This window comes from Panthera tigris, chromosome E2 (genome assembly GCF_018350195.1).
Source record: "Panthera tigris isolate Pti1 chromosome E2, P.tigris_Pti1_mat1.1, whole genome shotgun sequence".
Taxonomy (NCBI): Eukaryota; Metazoa; Chordata; class Mammalia; order Carnivora; family Felidae; genus Panthera; species Panthera tigris.
Window position 1 is genome coordinate 10,321,258 of NC_056674.1, and position 20,348 is coordinate 10,341,605.

Consider the following 20,348-nt stretch of genomic DNA (forward strand, 5'->3'; position numbering starts at 1 on the left):
TTTTCGCCAAGGGCTCTTGACCAAGGTTTGGGGACATCCAGGAGGGCTGGTGCGGCACCCAGGGCCGGCAGAGCAGGGAGCAGTTAGCACCTGGGGCCTGAGGGGGAAGGGAGAAACGGGGAAAAATAGCATGTCCCCTTGGTAGATAGTGAGCTCCCTGTCACCGGGGGGAAATCAAGGAGAGGAACAAGGATTTTGGTGCGCACTGAGAGTGGGGTGTGTGTGTGTGTGTTCCAGTGACTTCTACTTAAACATCCTTATTCTTCCGGGGTGCCTGGGTGGCTCAGCTGGTTGAGCACCCAACTCTTGACTTTGGCTCTGGTCCTATCTTGTGTTGTGGTTCATGAGTTCAAGCCCTGCATCAGACTCTGCATGGACAGCACAGGGTGGGCTTGGGATTCTTTTTCCTCTCTCTCTCTGCCCCTCCCCGCCGCTCAAAATAAATAAACTTAAAAAGCATTCTCATTCTGGGGCACCTGGGTGGCTCAGCCGGTTAAGCGGCGGACCTCTGCTCAGGTCATGATCTCTCGGCTTGTGAGTTCGAGCCCCGCGTCGGGCTCTGTGCCCGACCAGCTCCGACCCTGGAGCCTGCTTTTGTATCTGTGACTCCCCCCACCTCTCTCTCTGCTCCTCCCCGGCTTGTGCTCTGACTCTCTCTCTCTCTCTCTCTTAAAAATAAACATTAAAAAAAATTAAATAAAGAAACACACACACAAACTTAGGGAAAGAGAGAAGGACGAACGTGGTGAGGTCGTTGAGTCTCCAACGACTCCAGAGGGAGAGGATGTGGTTGGCCGGGGAGGGTCGGGGGACCAGGGGGTGGGCCCCCCGATAACCGCTTAGTTATTATCCCTACAAACAACCAGGCAGAGGTGTTTCGTGGGATCTTTTGTTTGTAGGATGTAATTTACGATAAGACATAGGAAGCGCTGGTCCCACAATGCCAGCGAGCTGAAAACCATTTCAACAGGGTCAAGCGCGGGGCGCCGGGCCGGCTCAGTTGGCGAAGCGACTGACTCCTGATTTCTCGCTCAGGTCATGGTCTCACGGTTCGTGAGTTCGCGCCCCACGTCAGGCGAGCCTGAGCCCGGCTCTGCTTTGGGCGAGTCCTTTCTCGCTCTCTCTCTCTCTCTGCCCCTGGCACACTTGCGCCCCCTCTGTCTCATAAAAACATAAATAAGCGAAGAGGTAACAAGCCATCTTTCTTTGGGTGTGGACGGACTTCCAAAAAAAAAAAAAAAAAAAGTGGATCGTCTCCAGATTTAGTGAGATTTCAGGAAACGGGTTCTTTTTTTCAGGCAACCTGGTCGGCAAGGGGAGATTTATTCTGCCTCGTACAGCCTTCGGGATTATTTTAATTACTTTTTTGGACCACGTATGCATTTAATGAGAACATATGAACAAACATGAACCAACTGCTCGATCCTAAAAAATGGGGGAGTACCTAGTATGTGCTGGGGGCTGGGAGACGTCGGTGACCCAGACAGAGAAGGTCGCTGCGGGACTGGGGGGAGGCAGGCACAAGGGGCGGGGGGGGGGGGTTAGTCAATGGGCAGGGGCTTTGGGGGAGGGGTTTGGTGTTGTCTCCACGGAGATGAGAAGTGATGGGGGGGGTGTGGGGCAGGGGCGGGGCCTGGTCGAATTCCTCATTTCTAAAGACACCTTGGCTGCTGAGTGGGAAAAGAAATGTCATGAGCGAGAGCAGAAGCGGGGTGGGGGGGTGGGGGGCAGCTGAGGAAGAGACTGGAAAAGTCCAGACAGGAGGTGACAGCGGGCCCTGCCGGAGACCCGGTGCGAGGGGGGAGGAGCCACGCGGACGCAGGGGTGTGGGCAGGAGAGGCCGGGAGGCAGGGCCGCCCTGAATGAGATGGGGGGCAGGGGCGGCCCGAGGAGCAGGTGCTGGGTCCGAGCTCGGGAGGGGGCAACGTCCCAGCAGCGGATGAAACCCCCCTCCACCCCCCTGAGCCGTCTTGTTCTGGAGACCCCCCCCCCTCTTTCACTTCTCAGGAAGTCCTACTTCCTGTCTGATCCGCCTCCCTTCTGCATTGGGTCCTCAGTGCGCCAACATGTACCCAGAGGGGCCTTAGAGCCAGGCCTTGTCCAAGGCCAAGGATTGGGAGACCTAGGTCATCAGGGAGATGTCTGCCCTGGCCCTGGGGTGCTAGTGGGATGCAGCACCCCAGGAACGTTCTCCTTGAGAGGATGATGTCGTGTTCAGTTCTAAGAGTGAAAATATTTTAGGGGCGCCTGGCTGGCTCAGTCGGTTAAGCGGCCGACTTCGGCTCAGGTCATGGTCTCACCGTTCGTGGGTTCGAGCCCCGAGTTGAGCTGTGTGCTGACAGCTCAGATTCTGGAGCCTGTTTGGGATTCTGTGTCTCCCCCCTCCCCCCGCGCTCTCTCTCAAAAATGAATAAATATTAAAACATATATATTATAAAGCCCATTAAATGGATGACGAGGGGTCATCCATGGATGACACCCGGGCAGCCCAGTTTGGCCCCAGAGTTGTCACGCTTTTGTTTTTGAGCCGTCTAGCCAGAAACATTTATTGAGTACCGACGGTATACCGGACGCTCTAGGGATCCAGCAGGGAAAGGACAGGCAGAGGTTCCTGTCACCTGAGCGCCCGTCTTAGTGGGGGTGTCGGACAACAGACAAAACAAGAAAAACCCGTCAGATGGAGCTAAGCGCTAGAGGACAGAAGAGAGGGTGAGGGCACACGCGCATACACGATGTCACGTCGGCTGGTCAAGCGCTGACAATTATTAGCAAGAAGAAGTTGGGGGTGAGAGAAAACACCCCCCCACCCACTCCATAAATGGCCCCACATCTAAATATCACCCAGCTTGACACTTGACTGTCCTCCCGGATGCTTTCTGCCTCACTCCGCTGTGGCTCCCATCTCCCGGCCCCATGTTGTCTCCTTCAGGCCACCCAAGGTGTCAGGGAGGAACTCTAATCTCAAAGAGGATGGCGAGGGTTACCCTGCCACCTGCCACCTGTCCACAGGTGCAGAAAGAAAACGAACCTCGATGGAACAGAGCCGGAGGCTTGTCACAGCAGGGCGCACAGAGGGACAGTCAGCATCGCGCTGGGCTCGTCCTCTGCCCCTGAGGGACACTAGGCAAGGCCACCGGCCAGTGGGGATGCCTCCTCCGGTCCAAGGGCGCTCCTTCCAGAGAGGGAGGGCTTTTCTCTCCACGATGCTGCAGATCCCCACCCCCCCCCCCAAGAGGGGACAAGAGCCTGCGCACTCGCTGGGGAGGCAGCGGGGGGGTGGGGGGGTGGGGGTGGGGCCACGATAAGATGGCTTGTGCAATTATTAGGCACCCACCCCTCACTGTCACTGCCTTCTGTGTTCTGCGGACTTTTCCACATCGGGGTCTCTCACTTGGTTCCAGCCCCGAACTGAACGGCCCTTCAAGGTAGTAAGAATTATACCAGTGGCAGCAATAATAATAATAATAATATGGAGAAGAGTTGAAGGGGGGTTGAGTCGTGGCCCCCCTCCCCCCAGAAAGATATGTCCACGTCTTAACCCTGGAGACTTTACGAAAGTGATCTTATTTGACCTTATTGGCAAAAGGGTCTTTGCAGATGTAATTAAATTAAGGATCTCGAGGGGAGATCATCCTGGATCGTCTGGGTGGGCCCTAACCTCAGTGACCAGTGTCCTCGTAAGAGACAGAGGAGGAGGGACGCCGGGGCGGCTCAGTCAGTGAAGCGTCTGACTCTTGCTTTCTGCTCAGGTCACGATCTCACAGTTCCGTGGGATCAAGCCCCGCGTTGGGCCCTGTGCCGACAGCCAGCCTGGTCATTTGGAAGTCAGATGGCCGGCCTTCTTCAAACCTTGGCTCTCTCTCACTCGCTTGAGACGTCAGACAAATCACTTGGCCCTTTTGTGCCTCGGTTTCCTCATCTGGAAAATGGGCATAATGACAACGTCCTGGAGTTTGTGGGAAAACTGAGTTGATAGAGTAAAAAAAAAAAAAAAAAGACTCAAACAAGGCCTGATACCTTGTAAGTGTCATTAGCTTTTGTTAGGATTCTTCACCTTGCTAACATTTACATCCACTGTGTGCTCTGTAATCCCATGGGGGGGGGGAGGGGAAGGGGGAGGGCGGGATGGAGCGATCTCTCCAGTCCCCACTTTCTTCTCCTTCCCCCGAACTCCTGCCAATCCAACCCAGCCTCACCACGCGACAGCGCCCTGGGGACGAGCTTGTAGCCCCGTGTGGCCTGGATGCGACTGAAGGAAGAAATGGATGGGTGGGTGGAAGAAACAACAGGAGCAGTAGCTCGTCCCCGTGCTTCTCAGTCTGCTCTTGGGCCGCTGCCAGCCCCATTTCTCAGAACCCGCCCCCGCCCCGGTCCCCACTGGTCCCCGTAATCCTCGACTCCCTTTCCTTAGATCGCCACCAACCCGGCTTCCCACGCGGTCCTGCTCGGCCGGGCAGGCGGCGCTCTGCTGACCCCTGGTGGCCGCGGGGAGCATCGCCGCGGGGGCTCGGGAGCGCCTAGGATGTGCTTTTTGGGGAACAGACTCCGGCTGCTGGGTGTCGCAGGGTAGTGGGGGTGGGGGTGGCACGGAGGATAATCAGTGTCAGCCCTGGAGTCGTCCGGTCCGGCCTTCTCTCTCCACTTGGCCGTCCCCGCTCCTGTCTACCCACCACCATTTCCCTGCCGACCCCAGGCCGTCTTAGGATTTCTCCGCTGGCCTCAGGCTTCATTCGGTATGGTTCAACACCGTTATCGATCCCGTTTTATCTAAAATTGTGAACACCGATTTTTTTTTTTTTTTTGCACTTAAAAAAAAAAAAAAAAAGACACCGCCTGGGTACATTTTTTTTTTTTTTTTTTATCTCGATCCCGGAGTCTTTGTATCCCTTTTGTACCCGAGGCGAGTGCCTCACTCACTTGCTCTGCTGCAACGTCACCTCCTCCAAGAGGTCCTCCTGACCACCCTCAAAAGCATCCCTGCGGCCCCAAATCCACATCCTTAGCTCCTTATCTGTGCTTGATTGACATTGTGGCACACATTCATTTCTTTGCCTGTTTACTGTGGGTTTCACTAGATGTCGGTTCCCAGTTGTGTCTCGGGGGCCTAGTGCAGAGTGGATGCTCAGGAAGAGTGTGTTAAGTGGCAAATAACAATTTGAATGAGTAACAAACTGAGAAGAATGCTCTTAAAGACGAGCGCTTGTCTTTCCTTGAAAGCAAATGGGTGCGTCCTGGTCTGGGGTCACAGAGGGCTTTGCTGAGCAAGTTGGTGGTTGAGGAGGAGGGTGTTAGCGAGGAGGGGTGGCCAGGAGGGGAGGACAGTGTTCCGGGAGGGAGCAGCCCTGCAGACGGCCTGAGGGGGGCGGGTCCCCTGGGAGTCTGAAGGCTGGAACGCAGGGGGAAGGGAAGGTCCCCCCAGAGGTGGGCAGGCTGAAATGCTGGGGCTCTCCTCTAAGGGATCTGGGGAGCCCTGGAAGGGGTCGAGGGAGGAGTAGCAGGGCCAGATCTGTTTTGGAAAGCTCCCTCTGGCTGCCTGAGGAGGTGGAAGGGAGGGGGTGGGATGGAAGGCCAGGGAAGGGGCCGGGACAGACACCTAGGTGAGATTGAAACAGGACGGTGGCAGGGGGCGTGGAGGAAAGTGGCCAGGCCGGACAGCTATGTGGGAGGTGCCACGGACCGTGGAGGTGGTCCGGGTCGACGGGAAAGGGAGAAGGACACGCAGAGGCCTCCAGGGTATCTGGCTTGTAGGAGATGGACAGCTTAGGAGAAAGGGTCAGGGGTTTGGCTGTGGGTATGCCACAGTGGAGTCGCCAAGTACAGTGTCACGGGCAGGTGGGTGAGTGCGGTGCTGGGAGCAGAGCTGGAGAGTCACATGGGAGAGGTCGGCTTAATAGATGGAGAATCAAGTCAAGGGCGAGGTTGAGACCACTGCCATCTCCAAACGGATCATCGTGTTCATGGCAGCTCGCGAGGACATGTGGGGGGGTAGTCACAGGCCCTGCTCCGCAAAGCCCTCCAGTCGGGTGGGTGGCAGCTGAGAGGTGCAAGTATATAAGTACAACCTGAACGTGGAGAGCTATAGACAGGTTTATGCCAGCGCACCATTGAGTGCCAACTGTATACTGTAGAGAATTTTGTTTTAAACGAGGACAAATGCTCAGGCATTTACGGGGAGTTACAGAAGTTCCCAGAGCAGGCAAAGAATAGCCGTTGGGAGAGTCACTGTGTGAAAGGGTCAGGGAAGCATTTCTAGACCGCGACCAGCTTTGAGGGGTCAGGTGAGGATATAGCTGAGGTGTGGGGGCACGTGGACAGAAGGAGTTCCAGGCAAAGGGGACAGCACAAGCAAAGACCTGGGTGCGGGAAGCAGCCACAACATTCGGGGACGTGCGTGATTTTGACTGACGCCGGGGAGCTGCTGGGAGGAGTGTGGGAGAGGCAGGCTGAATCCAGTGCGAGGGGCTCCAGCATGGATGTCACAGCATCTGAGTGACAGCCCGGCCAGAAGCCCGTGCGAGCAGGTGGCCTCTCCAGTGCCAGCTCTGTTGATCGCCAGCGGCTGCCTCTCAAGGCCTGCTGGGCTCGAGCTCCGTGGGTGCCGTGGTCAACAAGCCACATCTACCGCAGGCACAGGAAGGGGAGGGGGCTTGTATGGGGACTGGTTTCCACTCCTGCCATACGTCTCCTTCTGGATTAACTTTGGGGAATGAAGGATTAGAAGGGGCAACACTGAGGGCAGGGGGGCCGCTTAGGGCTTGGGATTGTCGTCAGAGGCCAGGTGAGCTGGACTTTGGGCCTGTGCTGGAACGGAGGCAGTAGGGACAGGAAGGTCATGGCTGCGAGTAGACCTAGGGAGCCTAGAAGGGGAGGGGGCAGAGTAGCCAGATCTGGGTGACTGAGGCTCCTGTGGGAGGAGCACTGTCCAGAACGTGGGCGGTTAACAGAGGCTAACACTCCAGGGCTGCCCAGGAAGTCAACTCCCAGCAGCACCCCCAGCAAGAAGGTCCTCTCCTGGGAGTGCTCTGGGACCCTTGTGCCCTGCAGGGGCGGGGGGGGGGGGGAGGTGCTCTGGGATCCTTGTGCCTTGCAGGGGGCGGGGGGGAGGTGCTCTGGGACCCTTGTGCCCTGCAGGGGAGGGGGGGGGGGAGGTGCTCTGGGATCCTTGTGCCTTGCAGGGGGCGGGGGGGAGGTGCTCTGGGACCCTTGTGCCCTGCAGGGGAGGGGGGGAAGGTGTTCTGGGACCCTTGTGCCCTGTGTGGGGGGAGGTGCTCAGGGACCCTTGTCCCCTGCGGGGGGTTGGGGGGGGAGGTGCTCAGGGATCCTTGTGCCCTGCAGGGGGAGGGGAGGAGGTGCTCTGGGACCCTTGTGCCCTGTGTGGGGGGGGGAGGTGCTCAGGGACTCTTGTGCCCTGTGGGGGGAATGGGGGAGGTGCTCTGGGACCCTTATCCCCTATGGGAGGGGGGAGAGGGGGGTGCTCAGGGACCCTTGTCCCCTGCAGGGGCGGGGGGGGGGGAGGTGCTCAGGGATCCTTGTGCCCTGCAGGGGAGGGGGGGAAGGTGCTCTGGGCCCGGCAGGAGGGGCCGCCTTCATGTCTCTCAGGTTTGGTTTTTTACAAGATTGATTTATTAACTATGATACATATCACATAAGGCCTTTTCAGTTTGTACACCATTCCCATTGAGACGAATACATTACTTTGTAGCAAATACATGATTTTAAAAAACAAAACCAAACAAAACCACCTCAGTCAGAGATGCTTCAGCCTTGATTGACGGCTGACCATGCACTAATCGGGTTGGAGCCTCAAAAACCCACAACGTGTTTTTAAAAAAAAAAAAGGGGGTCTGGAAATTAAGCAAACATTCCTAACACCAACTAGAGGATGATGTCCTGGTTAAAGCCCCTAAAATACAAAGAAATAATTGTTATACTTTCTTTACATACAGTTCTCCACTTTTGCTGCAAAACAGAAATTTGGGCACACGGCCAGACTACTAACACATTTCAATACCATTAATATGCTTTTTTTCCCTCAGGAAACTCAAAATATTTGTTAATTCAACATATATAAAGATCATTTAACATGTGAAAATACAAGTACCAGAAAAATAAGCTGGCAGCAGCACTATTCCAAATTTTCAAACAAGTTTTATTCCCATACAATTCAGAGACATTGCCTTTTTTTTTTTTTTTTTTAATGTACACAGGGAACAGGATTCTCTTTTATGCAAACAATAACTTACGCCCTGTCTTGACTACATGAAAGTGGAACATCACTGCCGCGGGCGCTGGCCCAGGGCGGCGAGCGGACGTGGCTCCCGCCTCCCGCCTCGGGGGCCAGTCCGGCGGCCCTCCCCCCATGCCGCCCCCTCTCCGGGGCCAGCGGTCCCGGACTCGACTCGGTCGGTCCTTCCACCTAAGCGCAAACGAGTGGCTCGAACCTGCCAAGCAACAGGAGGGCGGCTCCTCGTCCACCGTCCGCCGAGTGGGCGGGGCCCGGGAGCGAGTGCGGCGCCCGCTGTCCCGGCCCCCAGGGCACACCGTGCCCACCGCACAGGAATGTGGAGCCCGGCCCCCAGAAAGCCGCCCTGGGGCTTCCTTCTCTTGGAGAAGCAACGGTGGGCAGAGCCCTCGGCGGGCGGCAGCGAGCCGGCGTCCACTCCTTTCTCGGGAACCCCGAGGCAGCGTGGCTGTCCTCGCAGGAGCGGGAGGGGGCACAGAGGGAGAGGGGCTTCTACCCAGTGTGGTTTTCAAGTTTCGGGGCCGAGGCTGGAACGCCCTCCAGGCCTCCCTCCCGAGACCAGGGGCCCGGGGCGGAGGCGCGCTGCTCCTAGGACGTCCCCCTCTGCCCACCTGGCAAAGACCAACACGTTCGGCGGGAAGGATCACACCCGGCAGCAGGAAGAGCAGGGTGGCGGTAGGTGTAGACACAGGAAACCGCACGAGTCTCTCTCAGCACTCCAGCACGTCAAGTGACGGGAAGAACGACTCAACAGAGAGCAGGAATAATGTGCCGTGTGTGATCCCCAACACAACACAGCCAAGAATCCGGGGCGAATTCGCAAGCCACGCCGCGACCCCTTCCTCAGTTGTCAGAGCCTTCTAGAAGGAGCCTTCCGCTCACAACCAAGGGCTGTTCGTTTCCACCGAATATCACCGCAACCACATTCTTGTGGATGTCAAACGCGGGCCAGGCAGAGCGCTCCCGGGCAAACTGCTATTCAGCTGTCGGGCGGGAAGCAAGTCCCATACCTCTGCTGACCTGCTCACCCATTCCGGCCAAGGCTCATTAATGCCTGTCCTGCCCTCGGTTCCGGAGCCGTGGTGCACCTCGCACGAGAATCATTTGTGAAAACACTTCAGAGCTGACCGCACCGCATGCACCGGAGGGGTGGGGAGCGACCCATCTAAAGCAGCACGGCCTGACATGGGCCCAGACTTGCCCTTCTGGGTCCTACCCAAGTGCCCATTTGGTCTGGGTGCTCACCCCCGACCGGAGGGGGGAAGCCCAGGGCCCAGAACTACCACTAGTGGCAACGCCAACCCAGAGTGACAAGACAAACACCCCCTAGTCCGAGTGGGTCTGGAGCAGCAGAAAACTGGAAGCTCGGTCCCTGGCACTTCCTGTGCGCTGTGGCTCTTGTGGGGCACGGGCCACCAGCTCCACCCCCCACACCTTTTAAAGCCCCGGCAGGGCACAGGGCAGGCACACGAAGGGGCTCCCTGAGCTGGCTGCCAGGGGGCACCGTCGGCCCAGAGGCTGCCCTGGGGAAGGCCGGCTCCTGCTACTCTGGGGAAGGGGAGGGGGAGGGGGAGGGCAAGAGCACAAAGCAAGTATTCCTCCTCCCAGCGCGCCCCCCGCCCCCCCCGAAAAGTCACCATCTACACATCTGTTAGTCTCAAGAATGAGGGGAACTTGGGGGCTTGTGGAGTCCCCCGTGCACAGCCGAGGCGGCAGGTGGTGGCGTGGGGCACCTGGCCTGGTGCACCAGCACAAACTGGGCGGCCGAGGAAACAGGCAGTGGGTGGGGATCAGGCTACTTTTGTCCCTGTCCACAGGAGGGAAGGTGGTCCCAGGCCACGCCCACCCAATACCTTGAAGGGCTGCCTTGGGGGGGGGGGGGAGCGTGGACAGGTGGGCATGATCTAGAAAAAGGCCGAGATTAATTCTGTGGAGTCATTTCCTCGCCTGCCCGGGACTCAGAGTGGAGGGAGCTGGAGAGCCAGAGCCACGGGTCTGCCACCACAGTCACCCACAAGCCAACCCGGGCCTAAAGCCTCAGGTGCAGATCGGCCAGGAAAGAGAGCCCTCATCCAGCATTTATGTAAAACATTCATGTACCTTGGGTTTCTTTTTGACTAGTGTTAAAAAGAGGCGGTAAAACTTGCGGGGTAGTATTTTCCAAGCACCTTATGTTGCCGTACGAGAACTCTGAACAGTAAGGTATCCAGCTTATCCAGAGGGAGCAGTCGGCGAGCGCAGACGCCCCCCCGCCGCCCCGGCCAACAGGAAGTTTTTGGGGCCAGACCGAGGCAGCTTTTTGTCAGGCCACCGGCTGAGGGGACCCAGGGCATCGGGGAACCCACCACAGGCGTTGCTTCTTAAAGTGCAAAGAGGCCCGGAGGCCGTGTGGCACGCAGGGCCCCGAACCCCACGACCTGGGCCCGGGGCACCTTTGTGCCAGGCTCCCCCGCTGCAGAGGCCACGGCCCAGCCACGAGGAGTGGAGGGCAGCCAGTATCTGTAGCAGCCTCAGCACGGCCGCTGCACTGGAGAGACAGGGGCGGGCACTCGAAGGGTTCCCGGTGGGAAGGGCACGGAGGCTGAGGGGAAGGCCATTTCCCAGGAAGGGCCGGGAAACCCACGGGGCTTGTAGTGACGGGCAGGCCCGGCACCCTCCTCATGACTCCGACTGCTTCTGTGACTTCTGCTCCCCCAGGCCCTCAGTCCCTGTGCAGGAACCCGGACCACACTTCCCCATATGTCACCCACTTCCCATGAAGTGCCCTCAGCACTGGGTTGGTGGTGTTCGGTGGCCCGGGATGAGGATGACTAAACCAAGCCCCAGGTGCCCCCAGCGCCACCCTAACAGGGACACACACACACACACACACACACACACACCCGCACAGAATAGTGTTTCCACAGCACTGTAGTGTGTTCCAAAGCAGACCAGGATCCAGGCTGGTCTCCCAAGCTCTCCCACCAAGGGCTTAAACTGTCTTCTTGGGAAAAGGGGATCTGCTGACAGGGTATCAGTGGGACCCCAACGGCTTTCCTGGCAGCCACCCCTGGGCATCCCTGCTTCGCTTTTACCAAGGCAAGGGCCACCCGCCCCCCGTTTGCCTCTCTGAGAGGTGGGAGGAGAGCTCAGTCTCAAGGTCTGGATTTTCTTCCTTTTTCTTTCGTGAGTTATCAGAGGAGTTTTCCGTTTTTCTTCCAGCGTTCCTTTGTTTTAAAGGGAACGTAGGCCAGATCCTGTGAAGAGGGAGGGGGCGCGCCCAAGTGGAGGGGAGTCCCACGCTCTTGGTCCGGGCACACAGCCGCCCTCCCCCGGTTCTGACCTGCAGGGGGTACACCCTCAGCACGGTACCTTGGGTTGACAGAGCCGCGGCCCGCGCATTCCCGAGGAGGCCACCGGACAGGCGCCACCCTGACGGGGGGTAGAAGTGCAGACGAGGAAGGTGGAAAGAGGTGGACAAAACGGACGGGAATTGTTTTCTGCAGGGACCGCCGACCCCGCCCCGGGGCAGCCCAAATCTCGGAACCTGCTTCCACTGGCAGAGGCCGGGGCTCTGTCCAAGCGGTGAACGATGCCCTGAGGCCGCTGTGCGCGGGCAGGCGGGGTAAGCGGTCTGGGGAGCAGGGAGCGTGTAGAGGGTCACGGGGGCCACTGCCTGGCCAGTTCAGTCCTCAAGAAGGTCCAAGTCAGAGAGCAGGGCGCCCTCTGGCTGCTGCCTACGGCCGGCTCCGGGGTCTGCAGCGCTGGGCTCGGGGAGCCTGATGGCCCAGCACAAGGTGTGGACTGGGGCTGGTGCTACCGCTGAGGTCTTGAGAAGGTAACAGGGCAGAGGGGACACTCTCCCCACTCCTACCCCAGTGGACCGGGTTTTGTTCAAGGCCGCATGCCGCCCCGCGGAAGAGAGAAGGTCACCTTTGGCCCCAGGCCTCGGTGGCTCACAGCGTGTGTTCGGCTTGCAGCTGGGAGGGGAGCAGGGCCTGCATGGGAGACTGGGGCGTGGGTGGAGGCGACTGGGGGGGTGACGGCTGGCTCGTGCCAGGTGTGGAGGTGAGGAAGGGGACGGTGGAAGCCACAGCGGAGGGGGAGCTGGGCGTGGCACCGGGAGGCTCACTGATGGGCCGATTGTGGAAGAAGAAGGGGCACTGCTGGATGAAGAGCTCGATGATTGTCTGGTAGGTCCGCGTGGCCGTGAGGGCGTCCATGGTGCTGAAGTCGGGTCTCATCAAGGTGGGCCAGAAGCAGATGGAGAGGTTCTCACTGGTCATGAGATTCACCTTGTTGTTGTGGCTGACTCTGTGGGTGACACCAAACTCACGGTCAGGGCTCCACAGGGCAGGGGGCCCCAGATGAGGCTCTCTGCCAGCAGGGACCCTGCCCTGTCCCATGTGTGCTCGTGCTCACTGACACCCCAGACCGCTCTGCCCGCCTGCCCGTCTATAGCCTGAACAGAGAAAAGGCCCGAGCACAGCTCTCCCGGGCCTGGCCTGGAAGTCGAGGTCGGAGACCCTCTAGGGCTGGTCCTCTGCTTCGGTGTCGCCACAGGGCCAGCCCCCGAGGAGTGACTCTGAGGTCTTGCCTCAGGGACAATCGCCCGGGCCTCAAAGTGCGTGACACTGCTCTGGCTGCATCGAGAGGGAGTAGGAACCCCATCAAACACCACTCTGGCGAGAGAAGAACAGGTTTGCCTGGAAAACCAACCTACTCTGTCTGTACATAAATCCGGGAAACAGTTCCAGGCTTCCTGCCCACACTCTTGCACGTACTCGACGAGTTCGAGCTTCTTCACAGCACACGTACCTTGGCAGTGTTCTGTCACATACCGCGGAGGACCCTGGGCATGCCCGAGGCCACACGGGCCTCTCAGACAGAAGCAGGACGGACATGGGAGGAGGAGTCGAGACCCCAGGATGCCCCTGGTGAGCCAGACGTGGCCTACTGAGGAGGGAGACGGCAGCCCTATCACTGCCAGGCTGAGGACAGGGCCTTGCTCTGCGTCACGCTGCTGCTCACCGGCCCGGCCCCTGACTAGCCATTTCAGGTGGAGGGAAGACCCGAGGGCAAGCCCGGCCACCTACTTGTTCAGGTGAGAGATGACGTATTTGAAGACTTCGTGGTTTTCCTTTGGAAATTTCTTGAGTACTTCCTTAAGGGCATGTAACTTCTGCTCCCGGTCATTGATTTCTGAGGAAAGAGAAAACCAAAGACTTCCATGGCCACAGCTGGTGGGTGTTGCGGGCTCGAGAGATGGCAGTCCTGGGCGGGTGGTGAGACTGGTGGGCCGGGGGCCGCCTAGGGGTGGCCCAGGGCTCTTACACCAGGTCAGCCCCACTCTTCCCCCCAAAAGTCTGTGCCCACAGCGGGCACACCTGGCGGTGGCACCGACCCAGCAACCGGGCCCACCTCGGGGTCCCAGGCCCCTGCTGAAGGGGAGCACTGTGCGTCCGGGGCTTCCTGGCCCCCCCACCACCCGAGACTCAACGATCCACACAGACTCCCCATACAGAACACCATTCTTCGCTCATCCGGTTGCCCCCGGAGACAGGAATCCCGGTGCAGAAAGCCCACGTGCTTCCTGAGCAGACGGGTGAGCACTGCCACCCACCCACGCCCACAGACTGTCTAGGGAGGGAGTCTGTCACAAGACCAGGGCTCTGTCCTTTCCCTAGAGACACAAGGACCCTCTACACATCCCCCTATCGGAGGAGCCGATGGAAACAGTGGGGGAATTCTCATGCAGTTCATCAAAGGGCCTATGCACCCCTTTCCCCCACCACCACCCACACTTTGCCCATCATGGAATCCTAATGTGGTGGGAGTGTGAAAACAAGCTAACTCGAGTAAGGGCTTATCCACACCAGGCCTGGTTCAGCAAGTCTTTGCTGTCCTACGAGGAAGGGGCTTGTCGCCCTATTGAGGGATAAGGAATCTCATACCCAGAGAGGTGACGGAGCTGAGACTCAATCATCACTGACTGGCTGTGGATATCGTGTTTCCTGGGATCCCACCTCCCTTCCCTGAATACGCCCGGCTTATCTTGGCTAGGAGAGCCAGCCTAGACAGATTTCTTCGAGCATGGAAAGATCCCCCTGTGGCTACTTCTTAGAACTGAAGGTGATCTCTAGCACTCAGAAAAACTAGAGTAGGGCCCAGGAAGAGATAACAGCTATCCCATACTTATGGGGGTGGATGAATGGGGGGGATCGCTAAAAAAATACGATGGTTCCCGACTGGTTTGGGGGCACAGACTCCTTTGGGCTGGATGTGAGTTCCAGAACCTCTCCCCAGATAGGCCATGTACAACCCTGTCTACGACCTCTGGAGTTCACGGACTCGCCCAAATCCATCACATTCCTTAGGAAGCCTGTGGCCTCCAAGTTAAGAACCTCCGCGGTAGGCATTGCCCCTAGAGGGTCACGGTTTGGGGAAGCACAGGAGGAGCCTGGCTCGAGCTGGGCGAGGAAGGACAGGTGGTGCATGAACGGTAGTGGGGGGTGGCAAGGGGCAGGGGGCCAGGGCCGTGCGGTGGGACAGAGCCAAACCCAACCCACACGGTCTTGGGCACAAATTCTGTCCCTGACACCCGCCAGCTGTGGGATCTTGGGTGAGTGACACATGTGAGTGTCAGGCCCTTGTCTGTAAAAGGGGCTGGGGATGGTGATGCCATACTGTGAAAGGAACAGCACACACACAGTAAGCATCTGGAGGCGGTCCGAGTGTCAGGAAGCAGCGGGAAGGGAGGCCACAGAGACAGGCAGGGCCGGAGCGACCCAGAGCTTTTGCCGGTAGGCTCACGGTCATGAAACTGGGGAGTTTTAGGACTCAAGATTGGGACTTGATAACAACAGTGTTTTGATAGCGTCTGTCTGTTAGAAAATGATTGAAAAGCCAAGGGAGCGAACTGGGTGGGGTCACTATCACCTTCACTGCTCTGCGCCTAAGATTTATTTTAAGGGTTCCACCTTGAGAGCACGCTTTGTCTCCGGCCTTGAATTTCAAATACTTTTTACTGTTAAACTTCAGCAAAAAGTTTACTTAAAAATAGTACACTGCTCTAGGGAGGATGCGCGATCGTCCTGACACCTGAGAAGCACAGGCAGGGCTCAGAATCTCACTTCATAAAAAAGCGATCGCGCCCCCTTACAGATGCAAGCCCGGCCCAGGTGTCTGCTGGGCGCCGGTGCGGCACAAACGCAGCTGTGTGTTTTCATCAGGCACTTGACCCCTAGGGCGCCTTCACCCAAAAGCGGGTCTCTGCCATCCTGACTAGAGGCAGGAAGCGGGGCTGGAGTGACAGGTGCCGGTCTTCTCCTTCCCATCCATGGTGCCACAGGGATGCTGGCTCCCTCGGTCTTCCTTGGGAGGAGGGGGGGGGGGGAGGAGGGGGGGAGGAGGGGGGGGCAGGCAGAGGGGGGGGTATCAGGCTGCCTCGATAGTAACTCACACCCCTTCCTCAGGAATGCCACGTGGTGCGGCAGCAAGGTGCCCAACGAAGACCTAGATGGTCCCCCCTACTCATGCTTCCCCTCCCTTTCTCCAGCCAGCTTCAGGGTGCAGGTGCTCACGAGTGCTGGGGAGCACAGGGTTTGGCGGGAGGAGCAAGGACGTCAAGGAGACAACAGGAAGCCTCTCGGTGCAGGGCCCGGCCCTCTGTTGTCTGTCTCACGAAAAACACGACCCATCTTGCTGACCACCTTCTGACTTCATCTTGCTCACCTCCCCCCCTCAAGCAAGCGAATCTTCTTCCCGGTGCTCGGGACGCCAGTGATTTCTTCCTCTGCACAGGCCAGAGTGCTAGCGGGGCAGCTTCGGAGCGGCTGTCTGTGCAGCCCTCACCGCACTAGGCTCACCCTACGCGCTGGCTGGGGCGAGGCCAAGAGGCAGCGCCAAGGACGTAAGACCGGTGGGGGGAGGGCGGCCGGGCACAGGCTCCGTCTCCCGGTCCCCTACGTCTGCTCCGGGTCCCCTGCCTTCTGCCAGGCCGCAGCGCTCTCCGGCTTCAGATCCTCTTTGAAGGACGACTCGGGTGGTGAGGGGCCCTCTACAGGGCAAGGACCCCCCCAGCTAACATGTCATACTTGTGAAATGAGGTCTCAGCTGATGGAGACGGCAACACGGGTTCAGAAGAGGCATTTTCAGGCCAGCTGAACCAAGGCAAAATTTTTACACAGACCAGGCGATTTAGAACCAATTTAGAACTAATACATACCCTAAGAACTCGGGAGGAAGAGAAGGGGACAGCCAGAGGCCACAGCCTAGAGGTTAGCTCGCCACACCCCTCACAGTATACAGAGAAACTAAGGCTCAGAGAAGTAAGAATACGGGCCCAAGGTCACACAAATTGCTGTCAGGGATCTCGATCCCACACACAGCTCCTGCCTTGGCCGTGCCACCCTGCTGCCCACGTCACCCCAGGCCATCAGACAGGCTCTAGGCTTGGACCTGCTGCCGCCCCACACAGTGCCTGGAGGAAAATCTGATGGCCTTCGACCATCTCGCACACCTGCACCACCAGAAGAGGAAAAAAGTGGCTCAAGGTCACAGCACCCTCTCAGTGAAGCATGCAGGCACGTACAGCATGCACCCTCTACCTCTCTCTCAGGTACAAAACGAGTCCAAGGCCAAGATTTCACTCCGCCGGGCTTGGAATGGAAGATTCCGGGTATCTCTCTCCGGGAGGCGTGACCCTGCAGTAACCTGTTCCATGCCTCCTACCCTGCCAGACCGAGGCAGGGACTACACACTCCTCTGTCTACTGCCATTTGTCCCTGTCCCACACAGGGCCTGGTACGTGCCAGGATGTGAGCGAGGAACACCCCCGTGACCTTAAGCAGCTATCTCGACAGACAAGAGGAGGCACGATCCCAGGATGTTTACCACCTCTAGCTGTAAGGCACCCCGTCTCCCAGTGGGAATGGTAAGACGGGAGCCAGTGCCCTGAACCACTTGGGTCCCACATCCCTTTGACAATCTGATGGAAGCTGCTGGTCTTCTCTGTACACTAAACTGCACAAATGGAGCTTTACAAGTAGTTACGGGGCTAATGAGGCCCCGGAGCCAAAGGTCCTTAGGCTCAGAACTTCTAGACCAAGACAGAACTAGCTTTAGGTCCCTCTGGCATAAAGGACCTAGGACAGGACTGGCTGGACCGGAGGGGCTCTAAATAGGTGGTGGTGAGGCTGGCGGTGTCATAAGAGGAGGAGGGGAAGACGTGGGGCAAGAACGAATGACAATATTTGGCGAGGGCCAGGATGAGGTGCGCGTGTGAGATGAACAGGGAACCCAAAGCCCTTTTCTCTGCCTCCTGAAATCCTGGTCCTCCCTGAAGCCACAGCTCAGGTGCCATCTCTTCCACAAAGCCCTCCACCCTGCATTTTCTACCCTTCCAGCTCAGCTGGCTTCATTCTGTCTGGCAGGTAACTAACGTATGCACCCTGGCAGGGCAGGGACGACGTCTCTGCATGGAAGGTCAAGCCCCAGCGTGCCACTCCCCAGCAGTGTGGGTGACGGATGCTACCGTCACTCATTTCTGAATCACCCACACATCACCTTGAGTGTGGTAGGAAGATAAATGGTAAATAATCACAAAAACCTCTATTTGTGCACACATTTTCAGCAATGTTCAATATTGTGAAATTCTGCAGCTAACAAAACAATTTGATAGTGACCTTGATATCTGTTGTGATGGAATCTGAAACCATTCTCAAGCCCTGAACACACAGACACAACAGCTCTTAGGTATTAAGTGGGAAGAGCTGGTCAAGTTGATGTTGCCATGGAAACCCAGCCAGGCTGGGAATAGCTACTTTTGGGCTTGAGAATCTTCGTTTCATAATGTCCCTTAACACTAACACTGGTACTGCCTACTTGGTGCCCCTGGTTAAAGCCACCCCAGGACATACACAGCCCACCTTCACTCAACTGCTGTGGCCTTGAAAGGTGCCATGTCAGCGAGATCCTCTCCACCCTCCTGCCCCCAGGTTCAAGACAACGGAACCCCAGCTGACTGGCTCGGGCACAGGAAACACACAATGGGAAGAGGAAGCAGAAATCTCCACCCTTTTCCAGGCTGCTGCAGCAAGGGGCTCCCTTTCTCAGCAGTGGAGACTAGGGAAGCTGCTGTAGGAAGGGCAGCTGATTCTCTATCAATAACACCTCCTTCTCCTGCCCCCCCACACCCCTCCAAAAACAAAAAGATGCTATGTTAGCAGTTCCTGCAGAGACAATGGGATTCTGTCAGGTGCCAGGACTCTACAAGCCTCTAGATGGCGCCAAGTCAAGACAAATGCTGACAGGAATCCACCGGCTCCAGGAGGGGAGTACCAGCCCACACCTTTTCTCCCCAACTTCCGCCAAGAGAAAGCTTAGGTGGAGAGAAAGCTGGCTCCACATAGAGATTTCCTATGTGGTTCACATCTGGGCCAGCCTGGAGCCTGCTGGAGGAGTCTTTGGACAGCAGGATCAGAGCAGAAGCTGGCACCTGTCCCCACCCAACTCATCTTGGAGAAACCCGGACTCCTATCCAGAGAAAGCAGGTGGGAAAGAAGGCCCGGCAACCCTACGACAGCCCCAGAACCATGCGCTCCTGCCCCATCCGTGATGGGCTTGGATAAGATCAGGAGCCGTGAGAGATTTCAATCCACCGAGACCATGAGGATAAAGCAAGGCAAAGGTGGCACCCAGGTTGTGAAAGTCAGCACCGCGGAGTACGTAGACCATGGAAAGGTGACCCCAGGGGTCCCGCAGTTCTGGCAGCAGCCAGGTTCTGACCTGGGCACCCTCACATTTCAGGGGTGGGCTTTTGTCGGCACGTCCATTTCCTGAAGCCACTAAGAATCTGTGACCTAAGACTTAAAACCCTGATTTGCGACTGCCCCCAAATTTCTGCCTACACCACCAGCCTTGTGAGTAAACCATGCTTGCTTGAAACTCCCTCTTCTGAGTTGGGCACTGATGAGATGAGACTAAAGTCCTGTGGCTCCTTTTCCTCTTCCCCACCTCTATGGTCACCGGCCAAGACACTCCCTTCTGCAGCTGCGCGGCGATGGCTCCTTCTGGGGGTCCCGGCCCACCAGAGCTGCACAGCAGGAAGGATGCCTCTGACTAAAAAAGGTAAAAAGTGCCACAAGGTGGGAAGCTGTGGTACTACACGAAGTCCGGGAAAGGCTGCCCGGAGGGAAGGCTCCCAATCGGGTGGACAGATGCCTCCTGAGAGAAGCAGGTCAGGGTGGAAACAGCTGGCAGGGCGGGCAGGATGGCTCACAAAGGTCGCCATTAAAACCAGAGGTGCTGGGGCACCCGGCGGCTCAGTCGGTTAAGCATCCGGCTTCTATTCAAGTCATGATCTCATGGCTTGTGAGTTGGAGCCCCGTGTAGGGCTCTGTGCTCAGGGCCTGGAGCCTGCTTTGGATTCTGTCTCCCTCCCTTTGCCCCTCCCCCGCTTGCTCGCTCTCACTCTCTCTCTCTCAAATATAAATAAACATTAAAAAAATTAAAACCAACAACAACAAACAAAAAACCAGAGGTGCTGACCTGCCACCCCCCCGGCCATTGATCATCTGGTCAGGGCAACTGGAACCATCCCTTTCCCCCCAGAGGTGGGCTGGCCCCAGACTACATGCTAACTTCCTTGTAAGAGGGATGGGCAAGCAGAGGGGAAAAGAAATACCCGCCCCCTTTAACAGGTCTCTTACCGCCCTGCCTCAAGGTCTCTCCTAATATTTCATAAATAGGAGCGGGGACAGTGTTGTAGGGAAACTAAGGGTCAGGGAACATTGTGTCGACCACGCTTACACTTTGAACAAGCATAGGAGCAGATTTGACCCAAGTCTGCTACAAAACCAGGCTAGTAAGTGATGGAGTTTTGGGGGAACCTGCAACGATTTTGCTAGAATGCTTAGAAAAGCATCTCTGGTCTACAAAGGCAGGGGTGGGAGGGGTGGGGGCTGATCTACAAGCCCCTACGGCATCATCCTTAGTTAGTTCCCTGTCCTTATATCCTTCCAACCTCAGCTCTAAGAGCCAGAGTGTCTGTTCCCTGAGCACAGGACTCATTCTACTGATGCTCAGCTCCTCTCCCTTAGTTCAACAAACACAGTCAGCCTGGAGT

General features: G+C 57.5%; 1 protein-coding gene across 1 annotated transcript in view; it reads right to left on the reverse strand.

Annotated features, from left to right (window-relative positions):
- Positions 1–12,091: 12,091 nt before the first annotated feature.
- ARHGAP35 (Rho GTPase activating protein 35) overlaps positions 12,092–20,348 on the reverse strand; it is a 120,450-nt gene continuing 112,193 nt past the window's right edge. The window contains exons 6-7 of the mRNA XM_042970275.1: positions 13,318–13,423; positions 12,092–12,535 (exon numbers count right to left, since the gene is read on the reverse strand). Coding sequence (XP_042826209.1) covers positions 12,178–12,535; positions 13,318–13,423 — 464 coding nt within the window. The 3' untranslated portion in view covers positions 12,092–12,177. The remainder of the gene's footprint in view (positions 12,536–13,317; positions 13,424–20,348) is intronic.